The sequence below is a fragment of the Lissotriton vulgaris genome, chromosome 5, assembly GCF_964263255.1.
Source record: "Lissotriton vulgaris chromosome 5, aLisVul1.2, whole genome shotgun sequence".
Lineage (NCBI taxonomy): Eukaryota > Metazoa > Chordata > Amphibia > Caudata > Salamandridae > Lissotriton > Lissotriton vulgaris.
In genome coordinates, this window is record NC_141693.1 from 1,290,685,711 (window position 1) to 1,290,702,410 (window position 16,700).

Here is a 16,700-nt window from a genome sequence, read left to right on the forward strand (position 1 = left end):
TTGGTGCAAAATGCTCTTAAAACCGATAGGTCCCTTGTATGTTCAGAAATGGGGGTTGAAAACAACCTTGATATAAATAAAGGCATTATGGGCAGGAATATTATTATAATCATTCCCATGTTTTTCATAGCGGCCATTTATCTCATAAGGTTGATGCAGTATATCACAATCTCCATAGTGACCCGTAACAGATAATAGGACACCAAGCCTCAAAGTCTTGACAATTCCGACATGCTGTTAAATCCGGTCATTATACAATTACATTTGAGAATCAAATATGCTTCCTTTTCCAACAGCTTACTTTCAAAATCACGAGGGCGCTGTACATTATTCATTGAAAAAAGGACTGACCATTTAAAATCATTTTCATTGTGGGACATTTCCACATAATGTTGCAGGAGGTATAGAACCGGTATTCGCGGGAATTGTTTGTTTAAAAAGTCAAATTCTTTCTTGCCCAAAAAACCTTCTTTTCCTAGCGTCAACACTTCAACGATTTGCCCTTGGATTTGCCTCGTTGGGTCTTCTTTTAGAGCCCGGTATCATGTAGTGTTATTAACTTGTTTGAGGCCCTCAGCGACATATTTGTCGCGGGGCCAAATCACGACCGCTCCCCCCTTATCTGCCTGTTTTATGACCAGAGAGGGGTCTTCTTTGAGGCTTTGTATTGCCTGCAATTGTCCTTTACTGATGTTGGGGGGCAAGTACTTCTTAGTTCTTTCCATTTTGTTAATCAATGATATTAAGATTTCTTCAAAAGCCTGAATCTGTTTCGGGATATTTTGATGTGGGACAAATCTTTGACTTTTTAAACAAACAATTCCAGCGAATACCGGTTCTATACCTCCTGCCCAAAATACATAAAAGCCTAGCTGAACCACCAGGGCGCCCGATTGTTTCGGGCTGTGACTCCTGTTTGGAGCCAATATCCAAATACGTGGATTTCTTCTTAAAACCCTTCTTGTAGGAAGTAAAATCGTATCTTAAAGATACCACAGACTTTTTAACAAAAGTTGAAGGAACAAGATTTGATCCATTAAAGCAAAGAATGGTGACGATGGACGTAACGTCCCTATATACACAAATTCCCCAAGAGGAAGCTCTTGAGGTAATCGAGCTATATTTGGAGAAAAGGGAAAAGCCGCACAGGGTGCCGACCTCATTCATTTTGAAACTTGTTGAGATAGCTCTAAAAAAAAAAACCTACTTCATATTTAATGATCAGTTTTACAAGCAGATCAAGGGCACCGCCATGGGGTGTCCTTATGCCCCAGAAACGGCGGTGCTCTACATGGCACAGTATGAGACCATGTTTGTGGAGAATAATAACCCATACACAAAAGTATCATCCAGTGGTGGCGCTATATAGACGACGTCTGGCTCCTGTGGGAGGGAAGCCAGACCGAACTATTGGCGTTCCACGATTGGATCAATACTAGGCATGGAGACATTAAGTTCTCCATGGAGGAAAGTACCACGAGAATGACTTTTCTGGACGTAGAGCTGACCTGTGTAGATGGAGCATTGAAAACATTGCTATATAAGAAATCTATTGATAAGAATACCATCTTGCACCACAAAAGCTATCATCCCAGAAGCCTTAAGGCGAATTTGCCATACGGCCAAATGTTGCGCATTAGGAGGAATTGCACAGAAATAGAGGACTACGACCATCATGCCCAGGTGTTCTGTAATGAGATGACCAATAGAGGATATCCAAAGAAGCTCTTGAAGCATTCTTATAAGAGAGCAAGATTTACCCCACGTGAGGTATTACTACAACCAAAAGAAAAGAAAAAGTTAGACCGAGTAGTATGTGTGACCACCTTCGGGCCGGACACACAAACTCAGACAAGCTGTGCTTAAAAATTGGCACCTCTTGGAGGACTTAGTGTCCTTTCCCACGCCCCATCTTCGCATATAAGAAGAATCAGAGCTTGGGGCAACAACTTGTCAGAGCAGATCTTTCAAAACCGCAACCTAAACGTGACCTTCTTGCTCTGTGGGACATGAAACCTATAGAAGGCCATCATAAATGTGGCAATTGTGTCTCATGTGCCAATACAATTGAAGGAGCTGAGTTTGAACATCAGGGAGTAAGATGGAGACACACTGGTTTTTCGAATTGTAGGACTCACAACGTAGTCTATGTGATAATTTGCCCTTGCCGCAAGATTTACATAGGCAAGACAAATCAGCAGGTCAACCTAAGAATAGGGCAGCACAGGTCGAGAATAAAAAGGAAAATACGGACTGCTCCGATGGTGGAACATTATGTGGAAATGTCCCACAATGAAAATGATTTTAAATGGTCAGTACTTTTTTCAATGAATAATGTACAGCGCCCTCGTGATGTTGAAAGTAAGCTGTTGGAAAAGGAAGCATATTTGATTCTCAAATTTAATTGTATAATGACCGGATTAAACAGCATGTTGGAATTGTCAAGACTTTGAGGCTTGGTGTCCTATTATCTGTTACGGGTCACTATGGAGATTGTGATATACTGCATCAACCGCATGAGATAAATGGCCGCTATGAAAAACATTGGAATGATTATAATAATATTCCTGCCCATAATGCCTTTATTTATATCAAAGTTGTTTTCAACCCCATTTCTGAACATACAAGGGACCTATCGGTTTTAAGAGCATTTTGCACCAAAACGGGCGACTTGTGGGAAGACACACAGCCCTGTGGTAAAATACTGATCCCACAATGCAATATAAGCAAAAACCGGATCCTTTTAGCAATCCGAAGTAACTGCGGTCTCATACGCAGCCAGTTGAGGCAGCGCCAGTACCGACTTGGTGAAGCGGCAACGCGGACTAGGCGGAGCGGAGCAAACCTCAGTGCAGGTAACGCTGAATAACCACGCGCGGCTCACCGCTCGCGCGTTGTGATTCTAAAGCCGAAAAGACGCGAATGATTGATTTTTCACTTCTCGTCCTTGGCAGCGTGATTAATTCAGCTTGCACCGGCGTGCAGCCAACGACGAGCAGCAGAGGGGACCCCCCCTTTTTTGAGCACTCTGCCCCGGACGGGGCACAAGAAGGGGACAAGAGGAATTATTTTCCTCTAACAACTTAAGCAGGTACGAATGAAAGATCCACTCTTTAATATTAACATTAAACCCATAGAGTTACAAGTCTTAACATAACGGAACGGCATTGTTCCAACAGGTGGCGGCCACGAAGACTTGTAAACAGGCGGCGCAGCCTAGCTACAATAGGAGATTGTATCAAGAATAAGGTAGGGGATACGTCGAGCTTGTATATAAGGTATAAATGCCTAGTGTCACGATGAATGGGACTAAAAGCCCCACATTTGTCTTTTTGTTATGTAGGAAAAAAGCAAAGAGACACAGATACTCCTCCGCCCCTCCCCACAGCACCATTTTGCGTAGATAGAGGTATGAAATTCTCTATTAAACTTACCTCCACCTAGTCTAGGACTAGTTTAACAAAAACAGAACCTATACATAGTAGTATTTTGTGATTACCCTTTAGAATATAAAGTGGCCCAGCCACTATTTGAAGAAAAGAGTTAAACTTGACGAAAGTTACCAATGGTCACCTGCTCAGGAAAATACAGGTACAAAAACTATGTGGTCCAAATTGTGTGATAGTTAGAGAAGAGACCAAAAGGGTTGCTATTAAAACCACGTTTTTCTACATCCTATACAGATCAGTAACAGAGCCCTGATGAGGGTTGGGGGAGTAATGACTCTAACCCGAAACGCGTCGGCAAATCCAACAGGAGCCAATTATTTCATCTAGTGACTTTGATTAAGGGACAAAAGCGTTGTTGCTCTTGTTATAAATTTTGTCTTCACAGGATTGTGATTAATGGAATAACCTAGCGTGTTTTTTGAATTTCTGAAATATATTCTTGTACATGTTTGTTCGGATGTAATTTGATTTATTTGTTTACGTTTTCTCTTTAAGTGTTGTCATGATGTTTTTTGTGAATTTGGAATGTTTTTTACTAATTGAATAAGATTGCATTGTGTATTCCTTTTTCTGGCCTTTAAAAAGTCCAGGAGTACATCAGTTTCTATCAAAATATGAGTAAAAGGTATAAATAAATGTACCAGACCAGATTTAATGAACTCTTATTTGGTCGTTGTTCTAAATCATATTGTACGTAGTGTGAGAAGGGGGCAATTTTTGTGTGTGTTCACTAACAGAGCAGCAGCACTGGCAGTGCCTGCTGAGAAGCTCAGGGAACAAAGCATTAAAAGTGCGCCGGCCAATATGAGTATCACCACTCGCACGCAAATCTCGCTGCTCCTCGGGGCAGAATACTGCACGTCTTAATGTAAGCATAACATATTGCCACACTGAGACTGCAGCTCTAGGAGCAATTACATCCATTAAAGATGACGGGTTTTTGGCTAAAAACTATGACACTATAATCCATATAAACAGTGAGTTGTCTTTTTTTGTATCGAAATTTAGGACACTTGGAAAAAACGACGTGGCTTTTAAGTGTGCTAGTTCTTGGCGTAGTCAACTGAATCACTGTAAACTGAGCATGGTAAACTATTAGAGTTAAAAGATAATGCATGATCCTTGTTTATGGTACAGACTCAGGGGAATTTTCAATACTTAAGCTATTGCCTGTGTAACAAGCACTTGGCCAGCAGGTTTTGGAGCAACTGAAAGATAATACTATGCCATCAATAAGACGAGTAACCAAACCCAGAGAGAAACACCTTTGCACTGCTCAAGTATAGATGACAATAAAAAAATAACAGCGGAAAAAACCGAGGTAGATTTATGTCTTGACACAAAAGTGGCACCCAGCCCAAAAGTATATGCATATGGTACATGATGGTTGAGCAGCATCAGCTGTCAAATGCTCTGATGCCCGACTAATGCTGCTGTCCTGAATGGACGTGCATGCAGCCCAGTGTTCCTGATTTGTTGGGATCCTTCCAATTTGACGAGTCGTGCCTGTTTTGGTATATGCCCATTTTTTGGTACAACTTTTTCTTGCATTTCTGCTTCTTAATTTTTCTTGTCCTGATGATGACCCACCAGACACCCGAGGTACAAATGCTATCAACACTTTAGGCTATGAGAACATCCACGAGGTTTAGTGGTGTCTGACTGCTAAAGACCCATTCTTTGTACACACTTACATGCTCTGTTGATTGTATATTGCTTCGTTGTCACCTTGTATTATACACACCATACACTTGCCTTAAAGTCCCTCACAGTGTGGTCACTTGAGCACAGAGCATTCAATCATGGAAACAGGTTTCACTATATGTCTGTTTCACGTGTTATTGATATTCTTGATATTGAGTAACCATTTCAGGACCAATCGGAAACCCTGGTTTCTATTATTGTTCATTTGCCACTGGTTCCAGGTGGTTATTGGGCTGCCTCCGTTATTGAATACCATTGAAAAATGAAAACCGGAACTTATTTTCTCTCCTCATTAGTATGACAATTTGATAATCTCGTATATGTGATGTTTGTTACTAACAAACCGTACATTTAACCTCATAGTTTTAGTTTTCCTGAAGAAAAATTCCTCAAAACCTTTTTCTGGTTCACACAAACTAAAATCTTCAAGTAACATGTGAAGGAAATCCATTCCCTTGAAGAATATTTCAACAAAAGCGAACTGTGGGGGAGGGGAAATTACTACTAAAGAAAATACAATATTATTAAAATGCCCTCAAAATCTCAGACTGAGGAAAAGAGAAGACCATGCTGGGCAAGAGGGACTTAAATACCACACATTTAAGAGCGCGTTTGCACCATGTAATGTCAGGATCTGTCAGGTTAGGGGATGCAGTGCTAAAGAGATAACTTATTTCCATCAGTTGCAGCATTACACAGACCCTCCATGATTTCGTGATTTGCAAAAAAAAAAAAAAAAAAAATCGAGAAATCGGCAGTTTTGTAAAAATACCGCGATTTTTACAAAACTGCTCGCAAAATCTTGAACATATGAAAATGTGGTTATTTTTTTTAAGAGGCTGACAAAGTGAAAACAGATATTTTCAACTTTCCATTCCCAACTTTTGAGAAACGAGGACCTCTTGTGGCCAAGTCAAGTCAAACAAGCTTTTTTCGACTGTTGTCATAAAAGCATATAAAATAATACAATTCATCACAGGGTAATACAATAAATAGAGTTAAAAGTAAGTTCGCATAGTAAATTCATTCAAGTATTTACATATACAGTATACTTCAGGGGAACTAAAGTGCATACACTGGGTCCAAACTTAGGTAGGAAAAAAAAAAATCTATAAAAGGGTGGTGCATATTTGCAACAAGTTACTTCTATAAATAGTAGGGTATATTTACAGCAATTTACTTCTTACCTCTTGTGGCCATTTTGTCATGTCCACAATACTGTTACATGATTAACAAGTATTTGCAATGCAATAGGTCTCGCATTTGCGAGACTTTGAGCTATTGACATTGTTAAATGACAGTGCCTTTTATATTTGTGTTGGTTTTTAAAACATAAATAAAAGGCATTGTCATTTACAATGTAAATAGCGTAAATTCTCGCAAATGCGAGACGCATTGCATTGCAAGAACTTGTTTTTAAATACCTCTTTAGACGGCGTCTTTACAGCTTTCTTCTTTTAACAGATGAGGGAGTTGTAAGTAAAGTGATGCAGTCCAGGGTCACACAATATAGGTTGGGGTAAAGGGCAATCTGGGTTTTGAACTCGAGGCCCTGGCATACAGAATATTTAATCCAGCCGTATCAGTGTTGGAAATGGATGTAATTGCTCCTAGAGCTGCAGTCTCATCGCGGCAATAAGTTATGCTTACATTAAGACATGTGCAGTATTCTGCCCCGAGGAGCAGCGAGCTTTGCGCGCGAGTGGTGATACTCATAATGGCCGGCGCACTTTTAATGCTTTGTTCCCTGAGCTTCTCAGCAGGCACTGCCAGTGCTGCTGCTCCGTTAGTGAGGCAGTACTGGTACCTCGGACACAGGCTGCCAATCAGTCAGTGGGACAGTGTCGGCATCTCCCTGCAGGACAGTCTTATATCGGATTGGACAGTACCTGCACAAGACTCTGCCGCAGGTCTGCTGGCGAGATGGAAATCGGCTTTTTTCAGCAGGGCTTATGTATGGCAGTACCGACACTTCTCAGGGGAGCTGATGTAGTACAGTACTGGTACTTCTAAGCTGATGTAGTACTGGTACTTCTCAGCGGGGATGATGTATCACAGTACTGGTACTTCTCAGCAGCATTGTGAAAGCAAATACTAAAATGTTTTACTGTACTTGTAAAGCTGGTGTCGTGCTGAAACCTAAAGTGTGGCGGGGGCGGGGTGGATATGGGAGGGGGCTGCGGGCAGCAGGCGCCATTGTTGGGCATGCGCCGTGTTAATTTAAATAAAATAATGATTAGGTGCACAACAAGTGAAAGGCACAAATGCACCATATTAAAGTTAAAGCTGGTGAAAGTAAAATAAAATGTTTTACTGTACTTCTAAAGTGGGCTCCAAGCTGAAACCTAAAAACGCGGTGCCCAGAGGGAGACCAGAGAAGGTTGCAAGGAGCGCTGAATGTAGGCAAAGCACATCGTGCTTGCAGTAAGAGAAACTCAATAAAGGAAACAGTGCTTACAACACTAAATAACACATACCCTGTAACAACCAAAGTAAAAGGGCCAGTCGCCATGGGAGGTTACAAATGAAAACAAGGCGGCATAAAGGAGGGACTAACAAGCCTATTTACGAATCAGAAGCCTGCATTTATGAAGGACAATGACACAAGCCAATGACAAATATGGGCGGAGAGTGGGGGGGCTTCTATTCCCTTCTCCAGTACAGCAAGTCTCGCAGAGCAGTGCTTGCGAGCTGACTCTAGGCCCGATCTAAAAAGGAGGTTGATTCTACAATGGCAGAACCCAGAGCAACGAACCCTAAAGATCAAGATGATGATTTTAAAAAGGATCAAAAGGGAAATGATATATACGGCTCTCCATTACGAAATTATTGCTTTACATCAGAGAAACCCAGGGTTTTAATGGCAAAGACCGACAGGAACAGGGGTTTCATTCACAATATAGGAGTTATGATACAGGTGACCTGATTCTCCACGATGTCAAAGGAAATTTTATAGAAACAGTGGAAAGATCCAGATAAACCTACCATTTTGCGATTCTTGAACAAGACATTAGGTCAGAGATTTTGAAAAAGATTTTCCTCAAACTCCTAAGGTTAACACTATTTTGGCTTCAATGGCATCAACAGCTAACCTTTTATCAGAGAATGCCAGCCTGCTCGATGTCACGACGACCACGCTTAATAGGTCTGATGTTGCTTCTAATTTTTCAGAGAGCGCAAATACATATGAAGCATATGCCACACCCAAGTGTGAACATCCCAGGGAGAATTACAGCTCCCTCCTACGAGGTTAGGACTGGAGCTGTGCTTTCGTAGAGGTGCAGACACTTTAAACATGCCTATCTCAAAGTGATTACTCTGCTAAAAAAGCTTCCATTGATTTCAGGTTGAAAATGAATGATTATGAGTAAAGTAAAGTACCGCAAGATTTTCATATTCGTGCCGTAAAATTTACCAATCCATGCTGCAATATCCTGGGAGGGCTGATTACAGGAAGTGCTATAGGGGGTGCAACAGGCATTTCCGCTTCTTGTATCACAGCGCATTTTAGAAGTGGCCATAAATGCTTGTGCGGAGACTTCCACAACAGAGATCTCGCTGGTGAACATTTAGCACTGGTGTGATCCCCATGGGTCATTCCATCATTTGTCTGGTTATGGCAACATGCAAAGGAGGAAGCAATCTGTATTGAGTTAGGCAGTGCACTGCGGTTCCTTAGAATGTTATTTTAGAATGTTGAGTTCAGGTGCTGCCCTAGGTATCGTCTCCCTACCAATAGACTAAGGTAACTGAATAGTCAGAAGTGCATTCAATTAGAAATTGTTAGCATCCCTGGGGGCACACTTGTAAGGGAATAAATCCTCTAGTTTCTTGAAAAACGTTCATCACACTGAGTTGAAGTTTTTTTAACTCGAATTTTTATTTCATCATCTTTTGTATACTTGTTTTCTTGATTGTATTCATTTTCATACAATAATTCAATAATTCATTTGGAATCCATACATGGGTGTTTTTAGCTCCAATGCATTTCGGGCCATTGCCCTTCATCGGGGAGCATATTGATATGGATGACTGAGGCTGAAAAGCACCCAATCGAGAAAGTTGATAAGGGTCGTGCAAGCTTTGTGTACGTTCGGTTGTGTATGTGAGTGCGGTAGTAACGATGCGCAGCTGCCCATCGGTACTACCGCACTCACCGAACGGAGCACCGAACGTACACAAACCTTGCGCGACCCTTATCAACTTTCTCGATTGGGTGCTTTTCAGCCTCAGAGTCATCTATATCAATATGCTCCCCGATGAAGGGCAATGGCCCGAAATGCATTGGAGCTAAAAACACCCATGTATGGATTACAAATGAATTATTGAATTATTGTATGAAAATGAATACAATCAAGAAAACAAGTATACAAAAGATGATGAAATAAAAATTCGAGTTAAAGAAACTAGAGGATTTATTCCCTTACAAGTGTGCCACCAGGGATGCTAACAATTTCTAATTGAATGCACTTCTGACTACACATGCAAATGAGGAAACACTGTGTCAGAGCCGTATTACAGAATAACAGATGCTGGTGTAAAGGCAAAGAAGATGCCAGTAGGCATGCTGACATTCACACAGATGTGGTGCACTGTGAGTGCTCCACAGTGGGACTGGGGGAAGGGCCCAATCCACCCCCAAGCATACCCAGATGAGTGTAGTAATACACTGCACCTTCCTTTCACATGGGGTGCCGGTCCTTCCTCTTCAAAAAGAGGCAAGTCTGTCTCCAGTGAAAGATGGCGCCACGTTTTCACATCGCAGTCATGTATTTTACTAATGTACTCGGACAGTTCATAAGTGCACTGAGGATAGTATGTCCCTGCGCTGAGCAAAGCACATTTTTTGCGTGTACTCAGGTGCCCTGCTCCAGGTCTGCTCAGGGTGCACCTATTTAAGTGTACAAGGTGGTGCACACAGGTGAGTGCAACCAATATGAAATATCTAATAACTGGCCCTTAATTTGTCCAAACACAAATCTAGTAATAGATATAGCTCTAGGAAAAACAAAGGCTTTAAAACAGTGCATCCACGCAAAAGTTTTTTGCTTTGGTTCCCTTATTCCAATTTCTTTTTTTTAATTTATCTTGTGAAATTAGTGACAGCTAAGAGGTGTTTCCAAGGAGGTAGACAATTGTAGTTAGTAGGCAATGTCTGGGAAGGGTAATAAAATTGTTAGAAGAGTTCATCAAGATAATTAAGTTGGTGAGTACAGTTTTGGTTGAAATGATGGTTAACTATATTATATTACCCATCTTGATGTAAGTAATTCCAGCCGGCATTTATATCTCCAAGAACCGCTGCTAATTAAATTAGATGGATTTGATTTAGGATGGTTAACAGTAGGGGTTAAGTTTTGCTTCAACGGTGCTTTAATGTTTTCTTCAATAACTGTTAGTGTGCCAAAAGCGAAGTCCCTAAAAATATATATGCATGTATAGGAGCCCATCATGTCTCATAAAAAAGCAAGCAATGCTAATTTGGAGGATCAGGCTGACAAAGTGACAAATTGCAATTTGTACATGTACGGCACCATATCCCTCACAAACTGAAAAGTCGCCAATATGCATTTGGTCTTGTTCACCATTCTAGCAGTCAAACCCTCTTGAGGCGCATCAAGCGGTTTACCATTCAACAAGAAATGGGTCAACAATCTAGAGAAAGAAAACAGGTGTTTTCCAGAACACTGCTTCTGGTGTAGGGAATGTGCTAGACCAGGGGTTCCCGGACCCCGTGTGGTCTGGGGACTCCTGGGAGCCTACTCCGGAGGTCCACGACTACTTAGAATATTAAATAATATTAGCATATTAAAACAGTGTAAATAAAGAAGCAACATGTAAAATTCTGCAAACGTGAAGGAATTTGAAATTGTTGGCTAAAAGTTAGGTTAGTATCTTCAAATTGATTCGGAGCAGTGCAAGTGCATCAAACAGAATATATTATGGACAATGAGTGGCCTCAATATTGGAGTCCCTTGCTTCCACTAGTGACCCAATGGGGGTCCCCAGATTATGTTGATTGATTGAGGGTCCCTGGCTTCCAGTAATAATTAAGTGGGGGTCCACAGAAGTCAAAAGGCTAAGAATCTCTGTGCTAGATGGAATAAGCCTGAGGTAGGTCCCACTTTACGGAAAGAAGCAAGAGGTGTCCCTTACATTACATACCTGAGACAATATTAACAATGCGGTAAGGGATGCCAAGGGACTGGTAGAACTCCTCTGCTGTGCCGATCATCTCATCGAAAAGTTCCCAAGACTTGTTATCATGAGGTGATGCATAGACAAACTGTTCTATCTGAGGAGAGAGGGGAACAATATTGACATCAGTGTTTTCTCAAGATTGTTCACAGATCACAAGAGACAACATTAATAGGATTAACACATTACTATGGCTGCATTAAAGCCTTACTCTTGGGCAAGTATTTAGTAGTCAACACGTGCCATACTCCACAGTGCTTCCCAAAAATATTTTTGCCACATTTTCCCCCTTTAAGACTGCAATTATTTCGGGCTTACACAAATATAAACAGTATCTATCTTTACAACACCAAAAATAATTCCTAGATTTTTATTTTGTTTCACATTGATGCAACATTTGTTCCATTTAGACCCACTGTTTAAAAAACTTGCAAAACGAGGCTACGGTATGACGTTTGTCCTGAGGACATTCCATGAATCCAAGAGGCTGAAAAAAGATGTATATCCAAGATCCACAATACTTTATTTACTCTTATTGTGAAGAGAACTTCGGCAGAAGGTGTAGCCCACCGGGACACAGCCTGAGCGGAGGCTCAACATTGTGCTGGCCAGCCGGGGTTCCTGTGGCGAGGCCATGTGCGGAGCGGCGAATGCACAGCCAGGAGTGTCGCGGCCCCAGCACTGTGGGCCGTCATAAGTGGAGCTGGGCCACTTGATCGTCGGCAGACCCTTCCTTAAGGCACCAGCTCCGTCCTCGGCACATACAGCATCTGCCACAGCCCTCCGCCCTTTGAAGCCCGTGACGGAGGCCCATTCTCCACTACTCGGGCAGTAGTCTGGCCGTGGCGGGGCAGGCTCACGGTGCCAGCCAGTCTGCAGAGGCTGTGCTTGAGGGCCTCCCCCTCCAGATCTGTGGTGTTTCTTGGGACCGGATTTTAGTCTGGGAGTGAAACGGACCCTTAACCTCCCATGGCCCACTTCGCCTACATCCTTGGACCACCGCCCCAACCCTGGAGTGCCCAAGTGGGTGCTCGATGCCTCCTTGATGTGACGAGCTGAGGAACTACTATGGCACCAAGTGGGGGAAAGGGAGAGACTGTCTAGCCATGCAGTCTTAGGTCTTGTTTCCTCGCATGGTTACTCCTGATTTTTACATCCTTCCCTAAACTACTCCCTCCTTCACCATCCTGCTTCCACCATTCTGACCAGATGTGAAAGAGAGGTCACTCACAGAACACATTTTGTCTGTCTAGTGGTATATAAACATTTTGGGGAAGATCATTCAATTTACATGGCTCCTGCCTCATTCTTGCTTACTCCTTTTCTCTCTCCTGCCCTATCGTACTGCTTTTAGACAACATAAGGCACTTTAATTTTACAAATACAACATAAGTTACTAGATCATAGAGGACATTCTACTCTCCCACATACCAGAAGCATTCCGATATACTGGGTTATATTGGCTTCCCTTACCTTTTCAAACTGATGTACCCTGAAGATGCCTCTGGTGTCTCGGCCATGAGAGCCAACCTCCTGCCGGAAACAAGTTGAAAGACCAGCATAGCGAATGGGTAGGTCCTCTGGTTTAAGCCACTCGTCTCGGTGCAGGGCTGCAATCGGCTGTTCTGAAGTCGCAATCAAGTACTTCTCATCAATGGAACTGTCTTCTGATTTTTCACTACCTTTTCCAATCACCTTTAAGACACAGGGAAAAGAAATTGTTCAGGCCAAGCTGTAACTATAGCAAAATGAATACATTCTCTCTGGACATGCTTAAGTACATAAGAGACACCACAATGTAACAAATATCACAACATCAAAATACAAGACTATCTTTTAACCCCTCCCACGCTTATGACGGAACCGCTCTGTCATGGCCCTCGGGTGGGCTGTGCTGGTGACGGAGCGGTTCTGTCATGGCCCGCTCGCCGCGCCTGCGCGGGGCCATGACGGAACCGCTCCGTCACAAGCACAGCCCACCCGAGGGCCATGACGGAGCGGTTCCGTCATAAGCGTCGGACCGCGGCGCGGCCGCCCCACCCCCTTAGCGCTGCGGCGGAATTGCCGCCGCAGCGAAAGGGTTAAAGCACACTATAAAATAAGCAGCACGTCAGAGTTAGGTCACATTATCAATTTATTTATTGTATTTAAAGTATTGGTAAAGAACACAATTAACAGCAGGTGTCCAGGAGCTAAGAAAGAACAATCAGTCAACCTAGGCTCCAAGTAACAATGGCCTTATTACTGAATATCTCCTACACCAAAATCATGGAGATTCCCAAAGCATCTAAGAGATTTAAGATTCAGAACAGTGCAAAATAAGCTTCAAATTTAGGAGACTGGCCCTTGTAATCAATAAGGCATGTATCAGGTAAAGTGGACCATTTGCATTCCGCATGTGCATTTCCTACACAGTATTGCTCAATGGATTGTGTTTGGATTGCAGTCCTGATTTGCTGGATTTCTAATTTGTATTGGCACATTGACTAGTTCTTGTGCCAGGGGGTTAGATATCCGACCTCTGTATCTCTGGTGCAGGGTATGCCCCCAGAGAACGTCGCACGAGTGTCATGCTAATCTAAACATGTGCACAGAGGTCTAGGCCTGTCCTAGACTACTTTGAGGTTCTGGACCCGACTTGTCAGCTGGAGGGGCACACCAAAGATGACCTTGTAGTGGACAAAGTACTACAGTCCCTTTCCTGGATATAGCATAAGAAGAAGTGGTGGCAGCATACCATGTTTTTGGAATTGATAGTGTTGCTACACCTGTTTTCTGTTTCACCTAGAGTGTACTTTACACACCTCTCTTGTGTAAGATTCTGCGGTTATGTGAATGCCTAGACCTTTGTGCTGACATTCTGTCCGCAAATCCAGTGCGTATGCAGTGTATATGGAGTACATGCAAAGCAGAAGGCCTGTCCATGAGCAAATCCAAGTACTAAAACCAGTGGGTCAATTTTAGATGCCTTTGTTTGGCATGGTACAAGTAACAATTGCCTTCACCGCTGGGGCTGGGTGGTAGAGATCCAGACGCTAAAACGAGTGAGGAGGAAAGAGACAGGACTACAGTTAGAAAGGCCATTAGGTCTTGTTAGCAAGGCACTGCTGATTAGTTCGGATCACTGCTATTTGATAGATCAATATGGTAAGTGGTTGAACTCCAGTTTCTGTTGTGCTTGATGAGGAAATGTCCACATCAGGCCTGACCCATTTGATTCTCTCTGATTCAGGGAGGCTGATGGCAGCAAGGTGCATAAGCCCAACACTTCAATGAGCCGGTGTTGTGGATGATCCAGTTTTGGAGTCATGCCCAATGCTACCAGCCGTGAGAAGTAGCACTCTTTACAAACACCATCTGGAAAGCAGCCTGAAAGAGATGCTTAAAAAAATCACAGTCTCAAAACGGTTCTTAAATATGAGACAGTGGATCCACACACCTGTCTAGAAAATGTGTAAAAAATGAGACCCAAACCACCTCATGCTGATCCAGTTCCAAGTCCTTCATGACCAAGGAAGGAAATTCTGTGCAGAGTACTGGTAGAACTGCTGTGTGACCACTGCCAGTGTTTGCCTGAAAGCCAGTCTACTGGAGGCGAGGGGGCATCACCGGAGGTCTGCACGTTGTTTAAGGAGCTGCCTATTGACTAGAAACCTGCCTGCTGAGAAAATGAAGGATTTTGTTGGTACTGCAGAAGGAGAGAGGCTGTGCAGACACAGATGGCCTGAAGTATCTGGCGTGAGAAACAACCAGATAAAGAGGACAGCAAAACCAGGGAAGACCTGTGCTGTAATAGGGTCCCCTGGCTCTGTGCAGTTTGTGTGAACTCCAAGTTGTTACAAAAATGAGCACCAAAATGTAATTTGGTAATCGGTTATGGGTCGAAGAACTGGTGCTGCTGATGTTAGAGAAGAGCCACATCGCTGTTGAAGGCGAAGCAATTGACAACCAAGCAGTGCTGTTACAGAAGACTTGCTTCACTGATGCTGTACAGGGATTACCGTTTCAAGGGGAGGTCGCTGGTGAGGCCCTTAATGAGAGAAGTTGCCACTGAAAAGAGTGGGGATTCGAGCCTATCACGCAGTGCAAATGGATCGGACTCAACCATCAAGTAGGTGAAAATAGAACTGAAATGAAAATAGAATTCATACAGCGCGGCTATCACCAGGAGGTATCTAGGTGCGGAGTCAAACCAAGAGAAAACAGCATACAATAGAGGCAAAGAGGAAATACTACTTGTTGAATAACCAGGCCTTCAAACTTTTCCGAAATTCCAAGAGATTTGAATTGTTCTTAAGTGGAGTGAATTCCACAGCTTTGCTGTACAGGCTATGAAACTCTTTCCACCCCAAGTGGCTTTTTTAAATTTAGGGATGCTCGGGGGAGGAGCCAAGCCGGCGACCGAAATGGCCGCATAGACTCTCGGCTCCGGGAGCCCTCTCACCCCGCACATACATCCTGACAATTATCCTGAGCCGTAACGGCATATTTAAGTAGGCAAAGGAAAGCTTTCACTTACCGTTTGCTTCTGGGGCTTCTACGTGTGGCAGACCCGAAGAAATGTCCCCGACTGTTCTGCGGCCTTTATGGAGCTGGGACCGGGGTGTCGAGTGAGAGGAGTAGCCGGCCGCGACTGTCACAACAGCGGCCATTGGTGGAGGTGCGGAGTCGGCCGGAGGGAGCCGGAGGTTTGCTGGGCTAGTGGGGACGGTGACAGCCCATACCATCTAGCGGAGTGCCTCGTGTGGATGCGTGGCGGAGCAGGATCGAGAGGGAGACGTGGAATTTGGCCCCCTTTTCGGTCTTGTGTCCGGGCATAACTAAAGACTTCCCCCGGACTCGGCGGGCGGCTCCCGAGGAGCGGCAGCGATTTTGTTTAGCCCTTTGGTGGTTCTTCGCCGGGTGGCCGGCCTAGACTTTCTGGGTTCTCACTGTGACTCCTGCTGCACCCTGGTGTGGGGCCCGGTCCCGGGGTGAGGTGAAGGACGAGGCCGGATCAGCTAAGATGGCGGCTGTCACCCTCCTACGCAGACCGCATCTGGATGGAAAAGCCGCAGTTTGGGAGTGTTCGGGGGTCTGGCGGCACGAGAAAGAGCCCACGTCTAAAGATATATTGGCTGCTCTAGCGACCCTGCATGAGGCCCTGATCCGTAGCGCCCGAGACCTGGGAGGGAGGATGGCCGCCCATTGTTGTCCCGCCGTTCCACACGGGTACATATCGATCTCAAGGAAACGCCAACGTGCCCGCCTCTATGCCAGTGAAGAGTGCTCCAGATATGCCTATATCCGTGGAGACGCCGGAAGACCCGGCTCCTGAGATCACCTTGGACAGCTCTGTAGTACACATGA

General features: G+C 43.8%; 1 protein-coding gene across 1 annotated transcript in view; it reads right to left on the minus strand.

Annotated features, from left to right (window-relative positions):
- The window catches only part of SARS1 (seryl-tRNA synthetase 1), a 102,071-nt gene that overhangs the window by 25,161 nt on the left and 60,210 nt on the right, over window positions 1-16,700 (minus strand). Inside the window, exons 7-8 of the mRNA XM_086923175.1 lie at window positions 12,825-13,046; window positions 11,319-11,448 (exon numbers count right to left, since the gene is read on the minus strand). Of these exons, the coding sequence (XP_086779301.1) occupies window positions 11,319-11,448; window positions 12,825-13,046 (352 nt within the window). The remainder of the gene's footprint in view (window positions 1-11,318; window positions 11,449-12,824; window positions 13,047-16,700) is intronic.